Source organism: Akebia trifoliata, chromosome 7 (assembly GCF_017979445.1).
Source record: "Akebia trifoliata isolate Shusen 1 chromosome 7, ASM1797944v1, whole genome shotgun sequence".
Classification (NCBI taxonomy): domain Eukaryota; kingdom Viridiplantae; phylum Streptophyta; class Magnoliopsida; order Ranunculales; family Lardizabalaceae; genus Akebia; species Akebia trifoliata.
Window position 1 is genome coordinate 33,067,545 of NC_141381.1, and position 25,315 is coordinate 33,092,859.

General features: G+C 35.3%; 4 protein-coding genes across 4 annotated transcripts; 3 read left to right on the forward strand and 1 right to left on the reverse strand.

Moving 5' to 3' along the window:
- Positions 1-31: 31 nt before the first annotated feature.
- Positions 32-754, reverse strand: LOC147399233 (large ribosomal subunit protein eL39-like). The gene is made up of 3 exons (XM_086448718.1): positions 597-754; positions 395-498; positions 32-273 (listed from the first exon to the last, which is right to left on the reverse strand). Exons 1-3 carry the CDS (start codon positions 693-695, stop codon positions 225-227), a joined length of 252 nt encoding a protein of 83 aa, XP_086304844.1. The 5' UTR covers positions 696-754; the 3' UTR covers positions 32-224.
- A 7,833-nt stretch (positions 755-8,587) lies between these two features.
- On the forward strand, positions 8,588-11,203 carry LOC147399234 (cytochrome P450 78A5-like). The gene is made up of 2 exons (XM_086448719.1): positions 8,588-9,602; positions 10,325-11,203. Exons 1-2 carry the CDS (start codon positions 8,640-8,642, stop codon positions 10,928-10,930), a joined length of 1,569 nt encoding a protein of 522 aa, XP_086304845.1. The 5' UTR covers positions 8,588-8,639; the 3' UTR covers positions 10,931-11,203.
- Positions 11,204-19,564: 8,361 nt separating this feature from the next.
- On the forward strand, positions 19,565-21,279 carry PNM1 (Pentatricopeptide repeat (PPR) superfamily protein). The gene is given in 2 exon segments (XM_086448720.1): positions 19,565-20,560; positions 20,562-21,279. Coding segments are annotated over 2 exon segments (1,566 nt in total). The 5' UTR covers positions 19,565-19,615; the 3' UTR covers positions 21,183-21,279.
- Positions 21,280-22,688: 1,409 nt separating this feature from the next.
- LOC147399236 (putative methyltransferase At1g29790) lies at positions 22,689-24,650 on the forward strand. Its single transcript, XM_086448721.1, has one exon. It carries the CDS (start codon positions 22,844-22,846, stop codon positions 24,284-24,286), a length of 1,443 nt encoding a protein of 480 aa, XP_086304847.1. The 5' UTR covers positions 22,689-22,843; the 3' UTR covers positions 24,287-24,650.
- Positions 24,651-25,315: the final 665 nt, after the last annotated feature.

Genomic DNA, 25,315 nt, shown 5'->3' on the forward strand with positions numbered 1-25,315 from the left:
TTTAGGATTCTCATCAAGGAAAGATGGCGAATAAGGTTCAATTCTAATCAATTGAAGTGATGATCACACACACACCAGAGTTAAAACTTAAAACACAGATCTTTAACTTAAGAAATTTCATCTTTGAATAAAATCAAGAACACAACAGGGTCCAAAATCGTAATCCAGATTCATAGTAAAGAAACTAAAACCTAATCCCTAAAAGATTAGGAACTAAAACCTCCTTAGAACCCTAGTTTCGTACGGCGCCAATGCCTGCGCTTCGCATTGTACCTGAAAATGGATTGAAAAACAGAAATCAATGTAATTTATTTTTTTTACTAAGTTTCAGAAGAAGATCAATCAAATTTAAGTAATTGAGAGATCGATCAACAAGGATCAAATTAAAAGAAACCTGATGGTGTTATCGGTCCTCATACGGATCCAGTGAGGGATGGGCCTGTTCTGCCTCATCTTCTTCGCGAGCTTCTTCTTGATGATGAAAGTCTTGTGCGACGGCTACAACATCAGATGAACAAATGAAGATCAAAAGAGTTCAATCAAATCAAATCAAATAGCTAAAAAACAGTAACAGATCTGGAACAATCGAGATCTACCATTTTCGCTCTGGTTCGAGCTTGGCGACGACGGCTTTCCCTGGGAGGACGACTTGATATGATATGGAAACCCTGATATGCGAGCCAGGCAATCATCATTTTTCAAATCGGTATCTCGACTCATCTCTCCCCGCAAGAACCGAGCTGAGTCATCCGATATATCTCGCTTGGACGAGTCATGCCGCTCAAATCGTTATTTTAATAAACCAGGCAAACATTAATAATTTGGTAATTTCACATCTTACAAAAGGTCGTGGGATCCCTGGATTAATACTACAACATTCTAGGTTTTATGGAAAAGCTCAAATTTAAAAGAAACACAATTATTTTTGAACTTGATCCAATGTGTTAAATTTGATAGTTATTGAACTCTCAATTTTAAAATTGAAATTCAACTATGAAAATTAATCTTTTTTTTTTTTTTTTTTTTTATAAGTGTAATATATTGATGAAAGCAAGAGGAACAAAGTACAAGGAAACCGATCAAATAACTACATAATAAAGAAAAGCTAAAACATTAATGATTACAAAAAGAATTCCATCTAAAAATAAAATCTTTAAAAGTAGACCCTGCAAACTCTAAGTTTTGTTTCGACCAAAGGTACAACAATCCCATGATTTCCAAAAACCTGTCGTAAGAGCTTCCCATCTTATTATTGAACACCCTATTATTCCTCTCGTTCCCCCTCCCCCCCTAAGCAATAGTCGAGGAAAGTAAATTCCAAAGGAATCTTTTTCTGAAATAAAAAATATTACTGATCTACTCAACTAACAACGTGGAGAACTTACATGGAAAGACCCAAACAACACAGAATAGATCATGAAATTTTGACCATATAATATGTGAATAAGAGTAATAAATAAAAATATGATCAACAGATCCTACATCCTTCATATAAAAGGGACAATAGTTGAGAGCGATCTAACCCCTAACAATCAGGTTATCCATCGTAAGAATCCTCCAAAAAATGAGACTTTGGAAGAAATATGCTTAGACAATCTTAATTTGTTTTTGTTTTTTCAAAATTCTTTGAATTCCATCTTATATAACTAAGGTTGTAAATGAATTGGATCAGACTTGAAATCCAATCCGATAACTTTGGGTTTGGATCGATGTTTTGAATTTTAATTTAATATCTTATTAGATTGGATCTGGATCAATCATTTCTCAATCCGATAATATGTTATAAAGTATATAACTTATATCATATATTTGTTGAGATTTATGGATTTTATTTAAGTTTTGTATATAAAATTGTGTTTGATGTGATTCCATTGTTAATTATCTTGTTCTATACTTCCTTTCAAGTTTCATTTGTCAAAATTATGACATCTATAATTCTCAATCCTATATCTTCTGCGCCTATAGCGTACATCAAGGAAACATTTCATTAATATGGTAGTTAATCCATTCATAACTACTCTGAAAATATACTAACTAATGTCAAATAAGGATTACCACTTTGATTAGCCTCACTCAAGTTGAAATGGTCTTCGGGTGGATCGATACAAACTTGACATATATTCCTTAAACCCAAGAGCAAATCATAAAGGTCGCTCTAATTTGGGAGAGATTTTTTTTTTTTTTTTCATAGACATGTCAATAAGGGATTTGCGTTCGCATGGATAGCTTCTGGTTTGGGAACCAATGTGTTCTCAGCTCCATAAAGTAATAATAAAGGAAGTGACCAAAAATTCTTAACTTTTCGCACGGGTCAACCACTTGGTTATCTGTCGTCCTGGCCTCTCTTTGCATTATCACATCACTTCCTGGTGTGGTATTGTGCCGAAAAGGTCTAGCCTGGTCGTCGTTTTAGTCGCTATGCGCTTTTGGGTGATGACATCGTCATTGGCGATGTTAAGGTCGCTGAAGTCTATAAAGACATAATGTCCCCAATGTGTATAATTTTGTAATTTGGTGATGCCCTAAATTTCGTAAATTTTTATGACCAGTCGATTCGAATTTTGTGAAATTATTGAGATTTATTTTTTTGCGAACAAAATTTCTTTACACGATTGGTGATTTCTACATAAAAATTCTTTAAGATCAACGATTAGAAATTGCCATGATTTTTAATCAATGTTATAAAAATTCATTGGAAGAAAAAATATATAAAACATGAGCGGGTATGTAACCATGTCTACAAAATTTGCAATATATAGTACATGGCACTATCTGATTGGTTCGTTGGACAATTAAAAAAAATAAAAAAAACATAAGCTGGTATGTTTGGAATCAGAAGAAATAATGGTTGGGGGAAGCGCATACCTACCTATTATATTATAGAGGTAGGGACTACAGCTAGTACACAAACACTATGGGCCGTACACCACAATCTTATTCGTGGCATCAGCAACAACACTGCGCTTGCTGACACACAGAGAGTGGCGCCGTAACACTCAGACCCGGGGAGTGCGGCTACGTCAATGGCTACTTATCTATCTCCCTGGCAAGTTTGTGTTGCAAGATTGCGAGACGTGGAAGAATCTCAAGCGTTTGTCGTGGGAGTACTACCGACTGTTGCTTTAGCTGTCTAATAGAGTGTGTGAGCTGGTCTGGTCACTGAATTAAGCTTTATTTCAACCAATTAAATAGCCGTTTTATTCATCAAACAAACCAAAAGTCTTTCTATCAAAAAGATCTTTCAAATAATTAATTATGAGTAAGGATCCAATCAAATGCCACGTGATAATTTATTTTTATTTTTTTCAAACTTACCAGGATAATTGATCCATACGCTTTTAGGTATTAAAAAAATTCAGTTTGATTGGTGATGTGAATCCATTATCATATTATTCTCTTAAGAATATGATTCCTAATTATTTGGATTTAAATTCTTTTTCAAGAGATTCGATCTGACCATTATCAAACACTATGATTTTAGGCGCATAGGTTTACCAAGGGATTGATCACATATCCAAACCATCAATGATTCCTAAAAAAATGCCATGTGGCATAAAATAGAGTGCCACTTCACCTTGATTAGGAGATGGACACTTAACTCAATTCTTACTCATTAATTATTTGTTTAAAAAAGAAATTTATTACTCACTCACAAATATATCCTTCTCATTATGATGAGAGAAGGCAGAGTAAAAGTGGTTCGACAACAAAATATGAATGAGCAAAAATGCCCTTGTTTTCACATTTAATCTAAAGTTATCAAAGTTGTTTTTGGTCAAAATAGTGAAAATTGCAATTTCATAAATTGATTAGTCTTTGAGATTACAAATATATCCCTTTTACTACATAATCTTTAAAAACTCTTTAATCAATATTTTGAAGTACAAATAAGTCATTTTGATACATGTGCACAAATGATCTTTAAAATATTCATTTTAATCTAAATATACAAACCTGCTAAATTTGGATTTAGATAAAATCTGACCCATTTTAAATTGTATAGAATAAGTAGTAAACCTATTCACCAAGATTTTTGATGAGATTCTCAAACCTAATCAGTATTTTCTTTATATATATGCCAAAGATTTATCCTTAAGACCATGCATTATAAAAGGTCCAAAATGCATTAATTCAACCATTACACATTTATATTTGAAATTTCCTTATAATCAAGATGGAGAAAAAAAGGTACAATAGAGTCAAGATTTGGTAAGGTGTTCCATTCTTATAGAATAGGAATGGTATTACCTGATATATTTTGGTTGGAGATTAAAACATATTGGATTCCAAACAAAGTTGTTTTTTTCTACATTACAGACAATGTGATATATTTAATGGGTCCCGTTCGGCACCCAACCATTTACCCAACAATTTGCCCAACATGTTTTATCCTACATGGGTTAGAAGTTTTGGAATAGGCTGATTTTGGTGAGGATGATCTCTATGATGAGGAGATCATCCTCACCAAAAATCAGCCTATTCAAAAACTTCTAACCCCATCATAAATGATTTACAAAAAATGGACGGTCCATGATTTTTCAACTTGTAAATATGGGGTTAAAAGTTTTGGAATAGACTGATTTTTGGTGAGGATGATCTTCTAACTGTAGAGATCATCCTCACAAAAAATCAGCTCATTCCAAAACTTCTAACCTATGTAGGACAAAACATGTTGGGCAAATGGTTGGGCACTGAACATTTCCCATATTTAATTTCCTATAAAAATGTGCCACACAGACATCATATGCTTCTAACGGAACAAGACACCGTTCTTGATTGTGATGCATGACAATATTATCCTTGACTTTACCTGTTGAGATCATTGATATTTTTTTCTTCTTACTAAAAATAATGTATTGTTTACGTATAAAATAATACGATATATATATATATATATATTCGTATGGGTGTATTTGTGCCACCGCGTGAGGGTTGAATGGGATTGCTTGAGCAACTCATGTAATCCTTGACCTCTTACCAATTGATTTTGAGTAGCTTTATCGATATTAGGAGCAAATTGTGCAGAGACTTCTAACTCTGCAAATGAAGCCAGTTCCAATTTTGATTTGCCAGCTAATTATTTCATGACATTAATTTGAATTGCAAATCTTACTTTAGAGACAAAAATACCCACATTAATAGCAAGTTAGATTCCATCGTTGAATCGATCGACTGATAAGAATATTTGTCCATTTGTTTTTAGAACCTAGATGTTAAAAAAAAGAAAGGCTAAGAGAGAAAGAGGGTAAGAGAAATTTACCACGATTTCTATGTTTTTAAAAAACAAATAAATAAATTTAAACAAACCATAAAAATACAATCAAGTCGATTTGGTGGATATTTTTGAAATAATGTAGAAGTCGCAATTGATCTCCAGTGAGTCATTATGAAGGATGTCCCTCATTGAAATTTTCCTCACTCGTGAATGATATCGAGATGCTTCGTATTACAAAACCATTTCCACTATCATCAAATAAAATTAACTAGGGCAATACACTGGTAATATTGGCTTAGACCCATGGCTCAATCGTTTGACACATCACAAAACTACTTTGAGGCTGTGGATTCAAGTCCAACTTACCCATACAAAAATTACACCTGAAATGTAAACGTTCTGCAAATATATTCATTTTAATAATTAATAAATTTTGAATAATAACATTTTAGACATGATTAAGATTTTAAATAGATAATTTGGTTGTGCAATTTTAATCCTACAACTACAGCCATAGATAACATAAAAAATAAAAGGGACAATATGATTCCAAATTTGATTTGATGTCATGCAGCCAACAAAAAAGCAACACATGTCAAACCCAAAAGGGTTGATGAGATGGGCAAGACAATGATTCACGAAGCAGAGGTCTTGAGTTTGAATCCCCCAATTCGGGGAGGCCCTTAGAGATTTATTTTAGAAATTACTCTCGAGAATTAGTCTAGTGTGAATAGGATTGGATACCTTGGTTCCCAAAAAAAAAAAAAACTCATTTTCTTCCACTGTGAAAATTTGGTAAGGAAATGATTGGAATACAATTTGTACGATGGTTTTAAAATATTTTCCAAATTTTTTGAGGTATACAGAGAATAATTTAAGAATATAATTACAACATTTTCAGCTTTTGTAAACTTTATATTTAGAGATTTGATTTTTCAATAACATATTTTTAGGGAGATAAACTCTGAAATTTATGAACCTTTAAAAGTACAATCATATAAATTAGTTGAGTGTTATGCTAAAATTAGTGTCTCATCTAAGTTTTTGAAATATTTATAAGGACCATATATTCACTTTTATATCAAATTGGGAATATGTGGTAACAAACATTAAACTAATGTTTTTTTTACATCAAGTGCTTTTTTTTCCCCAAATTCTTAAATAAAAAAAAAACTGATTTTTCCATAAAGATACTCATATAGCTAAATTCTCCTTTATATCCTCATTTCCAACTTTAAATTAAATGATTGTTCTCCTGAATTAATATTTATAACGAGTCGGGATAATCTGACTTCGGCATGTGGCATATTCAATCGACTTACCTAATGTGATAGGCTAGGAAACTGTAGAGTTGCTCTCCTCGAGATACAAAATTGCACTTTTTTATAGGGAACCGTAGTTCTGTGTCTTGAGGAGAGCGCATCTACGGTTCCCGAGCATGTCACGTCAAGTAAGTCGGTTGAGTTGTTACATGCCAAAGTCAGATTATCAGCACTCATTTATAAATCTTCTCTTTCTTTTTCTTTTGGCAAGAGATTAAAAAGGTAGGATTACACATTTACACCTATCTTACAAGCATAAATAAATACCACAATAGTATGTGATTCTTTAGATAACTATTTTAAAAGAGTTGTGATAATCCGACTCCCCCACGTGGCATATTCAAAATATTCTCCTGACGTGGCATGTTCTAGAACCATAGATTTTCTGCCTCGTGAAACACATATGCACTTCCCCATAACTATTAGCAGTTGTGTATACCGAAGGAAAGAGATTGATGGTTCTAGCACATACCACATTAGGAGAGTATTTTGAGTATGCCAAGGGGGAGGGGGGGGGGGGGTCGGAAAATTATTACTCATTTTAAAAACATAGTCCATCCATTTATTTTAACATCCTATGTGACCAGTTTGATGGTTACCTTTAACACATACCGGAAGATTCACATATTTGGCACATTGGATGCTTCAATGGCTTCAAAAGAAGCTTGAGTTTTCTTGAGTACACATTTGTAGTAAACAATGCTAAGGTGATGAACTAATAGCATGATGTCACATGTATTAAAGTTATCTATATTGAAAATCTTTAACCGTTCAAAAATTTTCTCTCCACCGACCAACACTTGCTTTTTGCAATACACGTGACATTATTCCCTTGGTTCATTAGCTTAACATAGAAACTTGTTAACAACAAATGCGTACTCGAGTTATTTCATTTCTTGTATTGTAATGAAAGACGTTTCCCTTACCAACTTAGTAAGACTTGAAATCTTATAAGGATCATTGAACCTACTTGGATTACCATATTGGCAATCCAACATAACAACTTTCTAGATTTCATGAAAAAAAAAAAAAATGAGATTCAAAAGATAATATCTTTTTTAGCTTGATTTAAAGTGTTGAAAATTGACAATTATCGAACTCTCAAAATTTGAAATTAAATTTAATGATGAAAAATAAATTTTCTTCTTTTTTTTAGATTATTTTCAAAGATTTTAAAATTTCTTTTGTTATAAACTAGTGACATTTGATTATGTTTTAGATATATTTAGATGTCAGCTCAAGACCCTTTGTAAGATTTGAAATCTTACTAAGTTAGTCACGTTACATTCACTTCAATTCAATTATTCAAAATAACAATTACAAAATTTTGATATTGAACTTAAAATATATAAAATGAATATATATTTTTTCTAAATAATCCATGTCAAAAGGTTAGAGACACAAAAGAGAAAAAGGGTAAAAAGAAAGAAAGAAAAAGGGTGACATTTTTGTGATAAAGATGACATTTTGACACGGTGGACTTGCACTTGCACTTAACCTTAGATGTTGTTTTTTTTTTTTTAACCTTGTATCTGGAGAAATTATTTGCTCACCGCCACATCAAAATGTCATTTTTGTCACCCAAAACATTTCACCCCAGCATTAGTGTTGTTTAAAATCAAAAACCCTTAAATTCTCAATTTCTGCATATATGTGTACTAGAAAAGATCCACCATCACAACGGGTCCCATTGTAAGATTCTCCAGATCAAATATAAGATCATTAAAACCACAAGATCAGAGACCATTTACTTTTTCGAAGGCTTAAGTAAATGGACGGTCAGGGTTATATTTCCAGATCAATTATATCAACCAAAGGTAATCTGAAGTGGGGTACCTGTACGAGAAAGAGAAAAAGTTGCAAAAACATAAAGTAAGGGTGACAGAATCATTATTTTAGAAGAAAAAAATTCAGTTATAAAATCGAAGTTGATACGCCAAGGGTAATGGGTAAAGCCGTAAATTCGTAAAATTGAATTAACCACGGTTAAAACTTCGTTTTTACCTCTGGTTAATTTTTAAACGCCTATTTAAGCGCCCCCACACTCTTCGTCACTTGCGCCTCTCTCTCTCTCTCTCTCTCTCTGACTCTAGACCATTAAAATGGTTTCGGAATACCGCTTGTTCTTCCCCAATACCGCCTATTCGCCTCCCCTCAGCTTCGAAGTTCTCATTTGTGTCTTTCTTCTCGTCCCTCTCCTTGGTTTCTGGCTCGCACCTGGTGGGCTTGCTTGGGCTATCTCCAAGGCCCAATCTCAGACCAAAACCGCCATGCCAGGTCCATCTGGGTTCCCTCTTTTGGGTCTACTCTTCGCCTTCACTGGTTCTAAAGCCCATAGAGTTCTTGCCAAGCTTGCTCGAACCTTCAATGCTGTTCCTCTAATGGCGTTTTCTGTTGGGTTCACTCGTTTCATCATCTCTAGTCACCCAAACACAGCTAAAGAGATTCTCAATAGTTCGGCTTTTGCCGATCGACCTGTTAAGGAATCCGCTTACGAGCTTTTGTTCCACCGAGCAATGGGTTTCGCTCCTTTTGGAGAGTATTGGAGGAATCTAAGGAGAATCTCAGCAACTCATTTGTTCAGTCCAAAGAGAATCGCTGCTTTTGGTGTGTTTCGAAGAGAAATCGGTGAAAAAATGATTGAGGAGATTGGGGTTTTGATGAGGTTTAAAGGGGAGGTTGAGGTGAAGAAAGTGTTACATTTTGGGTCTTTGAATAATGTGATGATGAGTGTTTTTGGGAGGAGTTATAATTTTAATGAAGTTGGTGGTGATGGGTTTGAGCTTGAAGGGTTGGTGAGTGAAGGCTATGAGTTGCTTGGGATTTTCAACTGGAGTGATCACTTTCCACTTTTGGGATGGTTGGATTTGCAAGGAGTGAGAAAGAGATGCAGAAGTTTGGTTTCTAAGGTTAATACTTTTGTGGGGAAGATCATAGAGGATCATAAGACAAGAAGAGTTAATGGAGTCTTGGGTGAAGTGAGTGTTGGAGACTTTGTTGATGTCTTACTTGATTTGAAGGAGGAGGAGACCCTCAGTGACTCTGATATGATTGCTGTTCTTTGGGTAAGTTTTCTCTTTCTTTGGATTTTCTTCTTTTTTTTCATTGATTTTATGAAATTTTGATTGATGTCTTGTTTTATTGGTGAATGTCCTTGTTTGAGTTTTAGTTACTGATTTATTATCTCACTCATAGTTTCATGTTTTTTGCTTGTAAGCTTGATGTAGTAGACTATTTAACTCCATTTTGATAAGAAAATGGGCATTCTATTTGTTATTTGGTGTGATGTAGCTTGTTCATGAGTTCTAACCCTTCATACTAGTTGTTTTGATGGAAGGTTGTTTATATCCGATATCCACAACCATGTCTGACAATCTTGTAGTTGTAGTTCAATTCATTTTATTTATTTATTTTTATTTTCATTTTCTTGATAATGATTTTAACCTGTAGTTATTTATTTTAGTGTAGTAGCATTGTTTATTCATGAGTTGCAATCCTACAAATACTAGTTGTTGGGTGGGAAGTTCTTTATCCATGGTTATGATTTGCTTCTTTACAGTTGGTGTAATTCAGTTTTTAGTATTATTTTCATTTATATCCAACTACGATAGCTGTTTTTATTTTTATTTTTGGTAGAAATTTAGTGATGAAAATGACCACACTTCTTTGAATTAATGGGCTTGTTTTAGTTTTTATTTTGGGGTATCTTGTAATTTGTTTGTAATTAATATTTTCAAATCTCTACTGATAGAAAGTCTAATAATATTACATTTCTCATATACTTCAGGAAATGATCTTTAGAGGGACTGATACAGTAGCAATCCTTTTAGAGTGGATTCTTGCAAGAATGGTCCTGCACCCAGACATTCAAGCCAAAGCCCAAGCTGAAATTGACACTTTGGTCGGTGATGCTGCTCGACAAGTATCAGATTCTGATCTCCCTAACCTTCGTTATCTCCAAGCTATAGTGAAGGAATCCCTCCGAATGCACCCTCCTGGTCCCCTCTTGTCATGGGCCCGACTTGCTGTCCATGATGTCAACATTGGAAAAAACTTCATCCCAGCTGGGACAACAGCAATGGTGAACATGTGGGCGATAACCCACGATGAGAATATTTGGTCAGAACCAAGTGAATTCAAACCGGAACGATTTATGAATGAAGATGTGAGCATTATGGGATCTGATTTGAGGTTGGCACCATTCGGGGCTGGTAGGAGAGTCTGTCCTGGTAAGACAATGGGGTTGGCTACTGTTCAACTCTGGTTGGCTCAGTTGCTTCAAAGCTTCAAATGGGTGCCTTCTGATAATGGTGTGGACTTGTCTGGGTGCCTTAAATTGTCTCTTGAGATGAAGAATCCTTTGATCTGTAAGGCTGTTCCTAGGGTTGCTTGAAATTGAAGAACTTGGAAGATTGGGATTTACTTTCAATGATTTTGGGACCTTATATGATGATTAGGTAGATTAATTAGGTTGTTTGAACTTGTTTTTATTTTAGTAGATGTTTTAGATTTAAATGGCTTTAGTGTTGGGGTGTGATATGTGGGTTGATGTGGGCTTTTTGAAAGATTGCTGCCAAGTTAATATGGTCGTGTATGTATACATGGATATCTATTGCACTGTACGCATCTTTCAATGTATATACGTGGAGTGATAGTTTTTGTTCTAGTTATCATGTTTTTTTATATTAGAATACACTAAAATGGCTGTTTTTTGGAATTTAGTTCATATAAAGCTAGACAAATTCCAAGGGAAAGAAATGCTTTGCGGAGTGAGAGTTTTTGTTATAGTCATCATGTTTTTTTTATTAGACTTATACTAAAATGGCTGTTTTTTGGTATTTAGTTCATATAAAGCTATACAAATTCCAAGGGAAAGAACTGCACAATGGCTTGAATTCTCCTGTCTAGCTGATTTTGGTATTTTATTAGGTGTGTTCTAAGTAGGTCATAAAGTTACCTTATTGTTTCTTACTTGTTTTGCCATGAAAATTGCTTAGCATCTCACCTAATAATGCTTTTAGTAAGTTACTTGTTGGAACCCACATGGTTCTGTGATGTTGGGGCTCACTTGTCTAGTGTGGTGGTGGTCTCATATGAGGACATGCATCTTGAGGTGCTTACACTGACCCCAAGTCCGTCCTTGTCAATTTGAGTTTTGTGGAAGAAAAAAAACTCGTCGATTGGAGTTGTGTCTCCATCCTCCCCAATTGGACTTATGTGGTAGAAATAAAAGCTCGTTGATTGGAGTTGTGGAAAATGGTATTCTAGTACGATTCGCCTTGATCTTTTGTGATCTTTTATTTTATCTTCTTGAAATGTGAACATCAACAAAAAAAGACTCAACATCTTCTTCAACAAGGGTTGCTTACTCACCCCCTTCTTATGGTTATGCCGTGGGCATGAAAAGTAAAAAAAGAGTTTGTGAGTAAGTAGAGACTAATAGAAAGCAAAATTTGGATGGTTTTAAAAAATGGAAGAAAAGTTCTTGTCTAGGCTTTTTCTCTTTCATTTCTTAACAAAGAAAAAATTAGTCATTTTCATTAGATTACATGTCTTCTTTCACTTAAGCTGCCATCATCATCCTCATCATCTTTGTTTTGGACAAACTTAAGTTACAATCATGTATTTAGCTTAGAGAAAGCATTCCTATTTAAGGCTGTAAATTTTAATGTTTCCTTCAATGTAATTTGAAATTTTTGATTGAAATAATGAGCTTGAGCTTCGCAAAGGAAATAAGATGACAGCTTAGGGTTCACTTTGCATTAATAAGCAATTTCTTCTTTAAAAGTAACTAAAATGATTGGTTCATTTTTGTAAATTTAGTTGATTATAGGCTTAATAGTTTGGTTGATTGCTAAACCTAATATACCTATTGATGGCAAAATTGATAATTGTTATGCTTTGCTTTTAGAGCTGATACCGCCACACCGACTGCTTTTATAGATTACCAATAAAATATGATGTTTGGTTACAGTGTCTTTTTAATGATCATACCATCGTTTTCATTTGTTCCTCTCCAAAACTCTTCGATTTGGATTTCTATTTAGGTGAGAAAAGCTTTTCGAGCTTTAAAGGGATTGGTTATGAGAGAGAACGCTCGAGGAAGAAATTGAATGTTTCCTATTGTAAGGATATGATTATAGTTGCTCCTTTTTTCTTCCTCTTCGTCTTTCTATGTTTTTAATAACCCATTTTGGTGTCTCTATCCTTAGTTGATGTATTATATTTCTTCTCTTCAAGAACCTCAATTCCAAAATGAAAGACAATCTAAGCAAGGAATGTGTCGAAAATAATTAATCCAAATACAATTGAATTTGCAGTCCCGATACCCTTGTTGTATATACGCCGCTCCTACGACCTCCATTGAAGGATACCTTAAAGGCTCCTTACTATAAAAGTTAGCAAAGAAGGAAAGCCTTTTTACTCTTTATTTCACAACCCCTCATCCATTGGAGATATCATCACACATATATCCTCTCTTCATAGCTTTATTCTCCAATGATTTGTGCTTCTTTATTCCTGAGCCTTTTGAATGAAACTTGGTCTCTTTTTTGATTGTTTTTATTAATGCAAATCGTAGTTATGGCACTTAAGATCTCTTCTCTTGATCTTCACTTTAAGCATAAAACCTCCAATTTGTTGAAGAATAAGAACCCAACCTCACCTTTTTTTTTTAGGGATCCAAATCCTTCAAAGAATATATTTTTGGAGGAGCAGTGCTTCTAAAAGCTTCTCTCTTTTTGTTTATCCTCCAAAAAGAGAGAGATGCATCGGGTATTTGAATATCCAAACAATACCATCTTTTTGGTTTTCCTCTAAAAAGAGTGATCCAATAGCTTTGATTCCTCTTTTTACTGATTCTCATTCACATATCTCTTAATATTCCATGGCTCCCTTGCATCACCCATTTAAATGGGGATTCTAAAAGATGAAAAAAATATCTATGGTGCAATGCATTGTATGCCATAAATAACCTAGGAAGAATAATCAACGGACGTGTATTAAATTCGGTGTACCGTACGAAGCAATGATAACAAATAAAAAAAGTTCAAAACATAAATAAGGAGAGATTATGACACAAAATTTATGTGGTTTGCCATGATTGCTTACATCAACGAGCGATGATAATATCCTTTCACCATTTCCATGAAAATCAAAATTACTATCTTTCAATCTCACTCTCTTGAAAAATTGAAAATCCTTCATAAAAACCCGTAAAAGAGTTTGGTATGAATTTATAGTCTGTACAAAGATGAAAGTAACCCAAAGGTAAAAATATTACACCCATGAGTCATGTAGCATCTATTCTGCTAATATGATACTATCAAAAGAATACAAGAAACAAACACAACAATACATGCAAAACGTAAGAAGCACCATTTGCAATTTGATGGATCCGATTTGGGAGATTCCTTTTGTTTGAGTTGAAGTGTACTTGGTGTGAAACTACGAAACAACAACGAAGACAAAAATTGCACAAACACAAGGATTGGTTTGACGATGTGCCTACGTCCAGGATTAGAACAAGAATATTACTTTTTTTTTTCTTCTGAGTTTTACAGCTCTAGATATTTCAATTTTTAAAATCAAGAGTTACTAAAACACGTCTATCTCCCCTAAAATAGAAAATCATTAAGAAAATATTATACAATTGACTTTTTCGTAACCCTAAAAAATATGGGTGAGGACTTTGCAATTCTGTGTATCGCCTATTGAATACATGACATTTACACAACACTTGAAACATTTTCTTCTACCACCTCAATTTTCATGTTCTTTTCGGTGGTTTGTGTTAAATTTATAAATTGGATGGGTACAAGGTGTCTAATGAAGTTGATTTGTTGGGCTTGATCTTCGAAAGCAAAAAATAGAGAGAGAAAATAGACCGATGAATGTTGAATCGTATTTTTGGACCCAAATCTGACTCTAATCCATTAAGTAAAATTCATAGAAGACCCAGTTGTCTGAGAAAATATGCATACAATCTAATGTAGGATACCACTTGCATTATTGTACATATTTGGATCTGATTGCTGTCTTGTCATAATCAATACTTCATCCCGAACATTGGGTGTGCACATTATTGTATTTTTTTTTTCCAGGAAATTAGACAATTGTCTCTAGTTGATGAGCTTGCATACCATAACCATCCAATTAAAGGTTCAAAATGATTTACAAATGTCAAGGAAAAGCCAAATAATAACCAAGTTAACTATAACAATTTTTTATTTTCCATATATTTTGATCACTTCTTGTGTAAATGTGAAACCCTAGAAAAGAAAAGATCAAGAGCATCTATGTTATTTCTTGACCAAATGCTTGGGAATATAGAATATCCCTAGGAAGAATAATATCTTGAAAAGGGAAAATATTCTTTTGATCACCAGTTGAATTGCCTTTCCCTTTCATATTTTTTTTTTTTATAGTAGGGGTTCAATAGGGCTCAATATTATGAAAGTAGATTGGGACCTGTGGTCATCATAGCTTATAGCGACTCGCGTTTCTTGTATGACAACATGTTGTGTCATATTGCATAAAATATATAGTTTTTGATTAATAATTTCCCCTTTCATCTTGTGAAACAAAAATAATTGACACGACATCAATTCCAATCTTGGATCTTCAAATTGAGAGAGATCAAGAATGCTTACTATTCTTTGAAATATAAGGGTTTTTATACTCATATATAGTATCGTGGAGATATCAAATGAAAAAAACTGCACATCAATTCAAATCTTGGACCTTCAAATTGAGAGAGATCAAGAACGCTCACTATTCTTTGAAATATAAGGGTTTTTATACTCATATATAGTATCTGGAGATATCAAATGAAAAAAAGTGAATTATGTGCACAAAAATATTCTTTATATGTGACATATTAGATTATATGATTTTTTTTTTTTTTTTGTTTATTGGTTAGTAGTTCAATAATTTGGTACACGATACTATTTTATATTTAATAAATATTAAATAGTGGATTAAAAACAATTATAATTATTTTAAACAATATCCATATTAAGTATTTTTGTTTATTTCGAAAGTGTTACGAGTGTTGACAGAACTATCAAATAGTGTTGACACTTTGAGAATAATTTGTCAACAATATGTGATAGGTATATAAACACATGTAACATTTTCGGTATTTTTGAAAACTTTGATAATAATTTAAATTTTTTTCCTAATATGAATGATAATATTATATTTAAATATATTATATTGTTTGTAAAGATGTGGGAGAAAATTTTTTTTCTAGTGGCACTATATGCTCCTACTGCAAGCTAAATTATAGATTGGAAATCCCAACGGGGTGGTTCAATGAAATTTTGTATCCAATAAGTAATGAGAGTCCATAGGTTATGAGTTCGATACCAAGTATAAGCAATATTTCCTCAGGGCCACCTGTAAGGGTGCACACTCACTTATCTGGTGCGTGTGATGTGCGGGTGTTGCACGTGCTCAGGGGAGAGACCCATATGCCTTGGCTCCGGCCCTGACTCTTCTAATTCCCCCTAGTCGAACGTAAGTTCGGACACCCCTGCCATACATTTTTTTAAATATTTTATTTGATAGATTTGGAGATATAGTTGCTTCTATTAACTTCATATGTTATAAGTTTACATAACCCTAAGTCTTCCATGATCTCCTTGACACTATTATTCTCTTGTTATTCCATATTTATTTTGTTAAAATATAAATCTACCACAATCATGATTAGTTGACTGGGGAAGGGATAATGGGAAAAATGCTTGACTATCACATAATGGAGACACTTGTCATAATGATTTAGATACACCAAGTTACAATAAAAAAATGTGTAAACCAAAGGAACCCTAGAGTGTAGAGCTCATTATGCCACCTTTTACCCTAAAAATGTGAAACAAAGCAACATAAGCATCTCATGAACAAATCATTATCAAAACCTTAATCCAATTTGAAGATTAAAAGAATGAAAAATCCTTAGCATATTTCCTCTTTATCTGGCATGCCTTAGGTGTGAATGATTTGATAATCAATATGTGATCATTATATTCTCTTTAGAGATGAAGTTGGATTGGTTGATCGAGACCAGTTGCCTAACCATCATTGATTCGAGGAGAGAGGGATTCGCCTTTGAATTGGCTTGGTCCTACTCCAACTCTTTTTCTTATACAGATTTTGATTTGTTCAAATGTTCGAAAACAGTAAAATTCTTGCTTACCATATCCAATATGTTCTTCTTGATTTCTAATTCTTTTTTATAAAATCTAGCACCTTAAGGTAAGATATTATGGAAAAGTGGTTGGTCCATACTAATAGATCCTATAATTTTATATTTGGTGGGGATACACACTAATCGTCCGCACAATTGGTTGGATGTAAGGGAACCAATCCTTGTTTAATGACAAAAGAGTCATGCTAGAGTGACATTAAAATTTACATCGTTTCACACATTGCTGATGTGGGGTTGCACATAAAATCATAAATGCTTTTCACTCGTATCTTGATTAAAAGCATCAATGATTTCATATACGCATCCATGTCAACAATGTGCGAAACGATGTAAATTCTAATGCCACATTCATAATGTGAATTTGATATGAACCACCAGCAAAGAATTATCCAAAAGTATTGAGGGAGCGGAGCAAATTATATGATTCAAATCGACTAGACTATGATCATTTCGGGCTAGATTGAAACCTATCATATTTCAGTAATAAAATAAAAAGATTAGCCATGTTCATGGCATCTATAAGCCTTGAATCATGTTTAATGCCAACTCGATCCACATGGCTTCACTGATTGGCACATGTGTAACAGTTTCGGCTGGTGGTGCTATCATGACATGTAAACTGAAAAAGTTATGGGCTGCAAATATCAATTCGATTAAAATCATTTGGTATGATTGTTGTTGTTTATCGTACATCGTGATGTGGAAGTGTATATGATCCATCTATGCTTTTTGACTTGTATTTTGATGAAAAGCATCTATGATTTCTACACACTTTCACGTCACAGTGTGTGATTATTCTTCAAATAATAATTCATTTTTGTCCAAAATGAATGGTCATCATAGTTGACAGCCCAATTAGTGAGACATGGGCCATGACCTAAACCAAGTTTGTAGCCGTGTCGCTTGGGCCTGTACAAGTAAGGAACAGTGACATATATGCTTTGGAAAAAATTCCATTACGAGAGATTTGAACTCTCTATCAAATAAGTGGCCGAGATAGGAGAATGTTTCCTAGGGATGCTTAAATGAAATGGATTCCTATAAGGCATGTGCTGATCCCTAAGAAACTTGTATTTTTTTCCCCAATCCATCGTAGTTGTATATTTGATGTAATTCATCAAAAACACTGTGTTTAGAAAAAAGTCATTCTCCAATTCGATTGGATCCATTCGTTCGTAGAGTTATATTTACTCGATTGTGGACATTTTTGAAACACCTCTAACACAAAGAGGAATGTTCAACTGTGAAAGACTATAAATAATCTTGATCAATAGATGAAATACTTATTTTCCATCGTAGAAAAAAAAAAAAAATTAAACATTAAATAAAAACTACTCGAAAATGTTTTGTTGCAATTAGGGCTATCGCTATCGATGGGCCACATCATGCATTCAGGCTTGAACTTAGGACGTAAAAATGGGTCGGACTAGGGCTATATCTGAGTATATTCATATTCATATTCGATTTTATTTTTAATTTGGAATTGAATTTGACTCGAATCATACTAGATAAAAGTCTATCTGAATCACTTTTGTTTCACATAATCCAGAGCTTTGATTCGGTCGGGTCAAATAATTTTGGACCGTTCAACATTTTTTCTGCTATACTTCTTTACTAATTGCTAAATTATTTTATTTTACTATTATGACCTTTTATTTTATAAGAATTGTAAACTTTATATGATTTAATTGAATAACCATAATCTATAACAATCGTTCAAAATCAACCATATCTCAAGAACCTATCACACTTTGGTTCAACCAAAATTAAATGAGGTGAGATCAAATCCGAATTTGATGATGAATTCTCTAGTCGAGTGAATCGATCTCCTCTTTTCATACATAACGAATTGATCTGCATTCCTTGATTTCTAGACTCACATTTTCCTCTCTCTCTCTCTAATGATAGAATCGGCTATAGTGTTACTTGATCGTTGGTTAATAATCAATTTACTAGAGAATTATGCCTCTAATGTGTTGATCGATTCCCTTATAAGAGTGCTAATATTTTATTTTATAGATGAGAGTAAGGGCTTAGAGTTCCTTTTTTATTAAAATTCCTTCCATCAAGGTTTCTAATAGTCTTAAAGATGATTTATTTCTATTTTCAATGAATTAACGTTCTTTTATTTATTGACATTCTTTAATTTTAAGAATTCAATTTAAATAAAATGCTCAAACGCGATCTAACATTCATATTATATTAAAATGGTATAAAATTATATTTTGAAAAGAGTAATGATTAAATGACTCCCTCACGCAGCATACTCAATCGACTCCCTTGACGTGACATGTGTTAGAACTGTGGATTTGTACTCTTCGTGATACATAATAGCACATCCCCATAAATATGTGCAGTTGTGTATCCGAGGAGTATAGATCCACAATTCTAGCACATGTCACATCAAGGGGCTCGATTGAGTATGACACGTGAGGGAGTCATTTTATCGTGACTCTTTCGAAAAACCTAAAAATATATTTCACAAAGCAACGTATCATTTTGATATAGGTGGATATAGGGATGGGCCTATATCCAACTTGGATCAAGGAACATCAAACCGTATCCAACCCATTTTTATTTGGATCTATTCCAAAGATCCAAACCCACTAAATTTGGATTTTAGATAAAATCCGACCCATTTTATGCCCTACTTGAGTTGAGCAGGACACACTTACTGCCTTTAAAAGGGCTTTAAAACCTGGATCAAAATTCAAGACAATGCCCATTCCAGACTTGTACGCAAACCCAAGGTTGGTCCACTAATTAAACTGGCCAAGCCCAGCCCAGCCCAGCCCAGCCCATTAACTCAAACACTTATCACTCATGAAGTAAACCTAATCGGTCTCGAAGAAGAACCGAAGAACAGTCATGTCTCGATCTCTGCAACTACGAAGGCTTCTCCTTCGTTGCGTCTCTTCTTCGATCAAATCTCACAATCTCTCTCATCCTCATCTCTTCGATCTCTCTTCGATCTCATCTCTGCAACACCATCGTCATATCTTCGATCTTTCTTCTCTTTCGAATCCCTTCTTTCCTTCTTATCGAAACTTCTCATCATCATCTCCTCCTCTGAAACAAAAACCACTTGAAGAGACAGATCAGATCGCCCAATCGATCTCTTCTGAGCTTCTCAAAGTAGATTCTCTTCCACTAAACCAACGTCTCGATCTCCATTTTTCTCACATTCGCCTAACTCCATCTCTATTTCTCCAAGTCCTCAATCAATCTCCTGAAGCTGGCCGTACAGTTCTAGGGTTTCATCAATGGGTTTCATCTCGTCCTGGCTTCAAGAATGATGACGAGACCTTCTCTTACTTAGTTGATTACTTTGGTCGCAGAAAGGATTTCAAGTTCATCCACGATGTTCTCATCGCTGGTCGTGGCGTCACTGGCCCTAAAACCCTAGCTTCGATGATTGATCGGCTAGTTAGGGCTGGGAGAGAGACAAAGGCGGTCTCTTTCTTTGAGAGAATGGAGCAAGATTATGGCTTTGTTCGCGATCGAGATTCGCTTAAAATGGTGGTGTCCTCGCTCTGCGAACACGGTTTCGCCAGTCACGCAGAGAAGATGGTGAAGGATCTAGCTCATGAATTCTTTCCTGATCAATCTATCTGTGATTTGCTCATTAAAGGGTGGTGTGTCGATGGGAAGCTCGATGAGGCGCGGAGGTTAGCTGGGGATATTTATCGTGGAGGATTCGAGCTTAGTACAACGGCTTATAATTCAATTCTTGCTTGTGTGTGTAAGCTTTGTAGGGAAAAGGATCCTTTCCGACTCCAATCAGAGGCTGAGAAAGTCCTCGTCGATATGGATTTTCGCGGGTGTTCCTCGAAATGTGGAAACTTTCAATGTGCTCATCACCAATTTGTGCAAAATTCGTAAGACCGATGATGCATTGCAGCTGTTTGAGAGAATGGGTGAATGGGGATGCTCTCCTGATTCCACAACCTATCTAGTTCTCACAAGGAGTCTTTATCAAGCTGCGAGGATTGGTGAGGGAGACGAGATGATTGACCAAATGAAATCAGCTGGGTTTGGGGATGCTGTTGACAAGAAAGCTTATTATGGGTTTTTAAAGATATTGTGTGGGATTGAACGGATTGATCATGCTATGAAACTCTTTGTGGCAATGAAAAAAGATGGTTGCTTGCCCGGGATTAAGACTTATGATCTGTTGATGGGGAGGTTGTGTGCTCATGGTCAGGTGGAACGAGCGAATGCTCTTTACAAGGAAGCAGGCCGGAAAGGACTACCCATGACACCCAAAGTGTATAAATTGGACCCAAGATTCACTAAGAAGCGGAAGGCGAAGAAGAGTGATAAGCCTAAGAGGGAGACTTTGCCAGAGAAAATGGCAAGGAAGAGGAGACGTCTTAAGAAAATCCGGCTAAGCTTCGTCAAGAAGCCAATGCGAAATATGCGAAGGGCTTTTTGATTGCAACTAGATTTTGTCTGTGAGATGTGAGGAACTTAAAGGAATGTAACACAATTGAGCAAAGTTCATTTATTGATATTTGGGTGGTGTTAGTTTATTTTGCTTCTTGTTTTACTCTGCTCTTGCCTACATTAGAAGTTAAATTTAGTTTAGAATTTTATTTGACTTTATTCTTTCAACATCTATTGCAAACTTTCTTTACCAATCACAGGTGTTTAGACCCTAGATTAGCTCTAAACAATGACATCATCGAAGATTTTAAAAGAAAGTTATTGCAAACCATATGAGCCTAATCTATCAATTTTATATGAGTTTCACCTTGCCAAGTTACAATCTTTACCAGTAGATGATAATTTTGGTAAATGGTATCAAAAAGTTTCTTCAGTTGAGGTAGCTTACTTTACCCTTGTTAGGAGTCTCAATTCAATTTATAATTAATAATATTTGTTCTTTGACATCTCCGGATGCATTGCTGTTTGCTTTACCTAAGCAGTTGGTATGGATAAATAGTACCTCATAAGTTCTGTCAGTGACATAAAAACCAGCATAAAAATGTTTATTAGTTTGTTTCCAAATGATGTAATTCCATCCCTGTTTTGCTTGACTGTGTAATTTGAGCATGTTAAACTAATTTTACTCAAGGGAATCTTGAAGGTGTCTTGGTTATTTGTATTGTAGATGTTGTTTTGAACTACTCAAGTTACTTAAAGCATTTCCCTCATAGAAGTGCTTTGTAGCCTAGTGGGTAGTGGATGAATTTGTTCAACTTCTGCCATACTGATGGAGACTACATCTTCTTCTTCCCCATATTAGTAGGATGTGGAGAATTCTGGCTCTCTTGGGGTGTTAGCTTTCTATGAGAGAACAACTTTAAGTATAATTTCTTCGGTCCATCCTCACATTTCTTTCTTTTGCTTCCTGGATAAGAGTTTATTGTTAGGCAGGACTACAGGCGTGCCACCTGTGACCTCTTTCAGGTCTCAAAAGAGGGGTGTCTGTCTGCAACCATTGTACCACAAGGGCTTTGACTTGGGAAGTGAAATTATAATGGATATTTTCTTCTGTAAGGGCATCAGGCAATGGTTCATGAGATGTTCCATTTTATTTTAATGAAAAGAGATGAATTCTAAATTTAGTTCTTTCAGGTTCCTGCGCCCCAAAGAGCAAGAATGTGTTCACTTTGCTCTTCATATGAGTATTGGGATGCAGGGTGTTGCATCTATGCTTTATATCTAGGCATACATCATCTTATAATCATCATCAATTGTTTTCAAAACTTGTAACTTCACTTCCAAGCATTTAGAAGACTTCTCTTCAATTATCTGTATTTCTATAATCTCCAATTAATTAAACAATTTCTTATGTCATAGGGGGAAGTAATCCTTGAAAACTGAGATTTTTAATTTCTATAAATTATCAATATTGCATAGGGGGAAGACCAGAAATTCATTACTGAATTAAAATAATCCAAGATCAAGAAGCCTTCCTTGAACCTATAAAATTCAGTCTCATATCCATGAAAGAACATAAAAAATGAAGATCAGAACTTCGGGAAGTTTCAAAATGAAATAGAGTATGATGAAAGATAAAATTAAATCTACTTCAGAGTCAACATATTTAGAAACCTAGATAACCCAACTGGTAGTTTCTTAAGGAATGGAATGCTAAGAAAGACAACTTCAGAAATGCAGAAACAAAACACTTCCAATTCCTCTAGATGCCTTCCAAGTCTAGCCACAATGTTGTATCCTCTTCTTTTCATCACCTTTCTCACAGTAATAGTCATTATTTCCAACATATCTTACCCTTACATCAACTTCACCACCACAACTACCACCTCGACGATCGCTCTTGAGCACATAGTTTTACCTTATTCTCTCCACAAGCAGATCTCAGATCTGCAGACCCAAGTAGGAGTTTTGTTAGAGAAGCTACATACAGAGCACCCCGAGATGAATTCTCTTACAAAATTTTCCAATCAAGTACTTGGTATTGCAGTTTCCTTGGACAGGTTTGCAAATAATCTATCACATCTTTATGGTGAACCATCCATTGATCAGAATGAAACAAGCAAGGTGGATGAGGATCTCAGAGAAAGCGAGGATGCTGAAGTTGAAGAAGGATTGTTGGGTGAGAAAGTCTTCATTTCTGGGGAGCTTCACAATTATACTTCACCCAAGCCTAACAGACAGAATGGGAAGAAGAATTTCCTAGGTTTAGAAGCAGTGTACCTGTCAATCGGATTGTCGTGTGTTGGTGTGGCCTCGAACATAGACCGGTTCATGACTTACAAGGTGAATGGGGTTTGCCCAGACGATTGGGTTATTGCTCAGAAGCTTATAGTTGGTGGGTGTGATCCACTGCCGAGAAGGAGATGCTTCTCGAGGTCTCCTCCACATTACCATAAACCTCTTCCGATAAATTCCTCTCTTTGGACTCCGCTCATTGAAACTAACATCTTATGGACACACTACAAGTGCAAAGACTACCCTTGTTTGGTTTCCAATCAAACAGTTGGAAAAAGAGGTTTTTTCAAGTGTGCCGATTGCTTTAATCTTTCCAAAAGAGGTTGGGATATCCCTTCCAATGAGACCATTTCGGCCGAGTTCACTATTGACGAAGTCCTCATGTTGAAGCCAGGGGAGATACGAATTGGGCTGGACTTCAGCCCCACAACTGGCACCTTTGCAGCGATAATGAGAGAGAGAAATGTAACCATTGCATCTGCAACACTGAATCTAGGTGCACCCTTTAGTGAGGTTATTGCCTTGAGAGGTCTTCTCCCTCTTTATGTCTCAATTGGCTCAAGATTGCCCTTCTTTGATAATACACTTGACATTGTCCATTCTACTCTATTCTTGGATGGGTGGATTGGGTTGGAAGTCCTCCAATATGTCCTGTTTGATTGGGACCGTGTCCTTCGGCCGAGGGGGCTCCTTTGGGTGGACCGCTTCTTTTGTAGCAAAGAAGACATGAAACTGTATCTGGATGAATTTACCAAACTTGGCTACAAAAAGCTGCTGTGGAGAGTAGTGCCAAAGACAGATAAGTTGGGAGATGAGCTGTTCTTCTCTGCTGTTTTGGAGAAGCCTTTGAGAACCTAAACTTGCTAGACAGATGAGAATGAAGAGTCCTTGCAATTCCCTCTATGTCATTGTTGAACCTCAGTGCCTTATTTTTCAAAATCAGTGTGGTAAGGCTGTTCTGGAAAAGTATTGTAACAAATCACATTTCATTCAAAAATAGTTTGTATGGTGTATCAACTGTTGGTTTATGACCCTAACTTGAGTTATATTTGGGTGTATCTTGGGGCCTAGGATTGCGATTTTTTGGTCATCCATACAACTTCTAGGGGTATTTTCGTCTTTAGAAAATGTGTGTTTCATCCTAGGATGCCACTTATATATTCCAAGTTTGGAAACCCTATATATGTATGATATTCTCGCTATTTTCATTAATAAAGAATTATCATTGCCGCCTGTGAACGTAGGCAATCTTTTTTTTTTTGATAGACGTGGATGTAGACGATCTTGCCGAACCACGTAAATCTCTTGTGTTCTATTGGATTAATCACGATCGATCAAACTTGCTTGGATACCATTGTCGTCGTGGGTATCCCCACCCTTCAGGTGGAACCAGTCCCACATAAAGAATTATCATTGCTGCCTGTGGACATAGGCAATCTTTTTTTTTTTGGATAGCCGTGGACGTAGACAATCTTGCCAAACCACGTAAATCTCGTGTTCTATTGGATTAATCACGATTGATCAAACTTGCTTGGATACCATTTTCGTCATGGGTATCCCCACCCTTCAGGTGGAACTGGTCCCACGGTCACATGTACCGCCCTCTCGAAAAGTCCTACATGCAACAAGTTGAGTCAAGGGTCCATTGGACCTTGGATGGTGGCCCCAAGAAATTCATAGCTTCTTGGGGTTTTGAACATTTGACCTACTCTTTTGAGGAGCTTATCAAGGCTCGGCTTGCCACTAGGCCAACCCCTTGGAGTTAACACTCATAGACTCAACATAAAACTTGACCAAATTAACTGGACGACATTGAATTTTAAGTGGCTCAAGATCAAATCCTTAGCCCTTCTTGTTTATTTTTATTTATTTTGAGTTGGGTGGGTT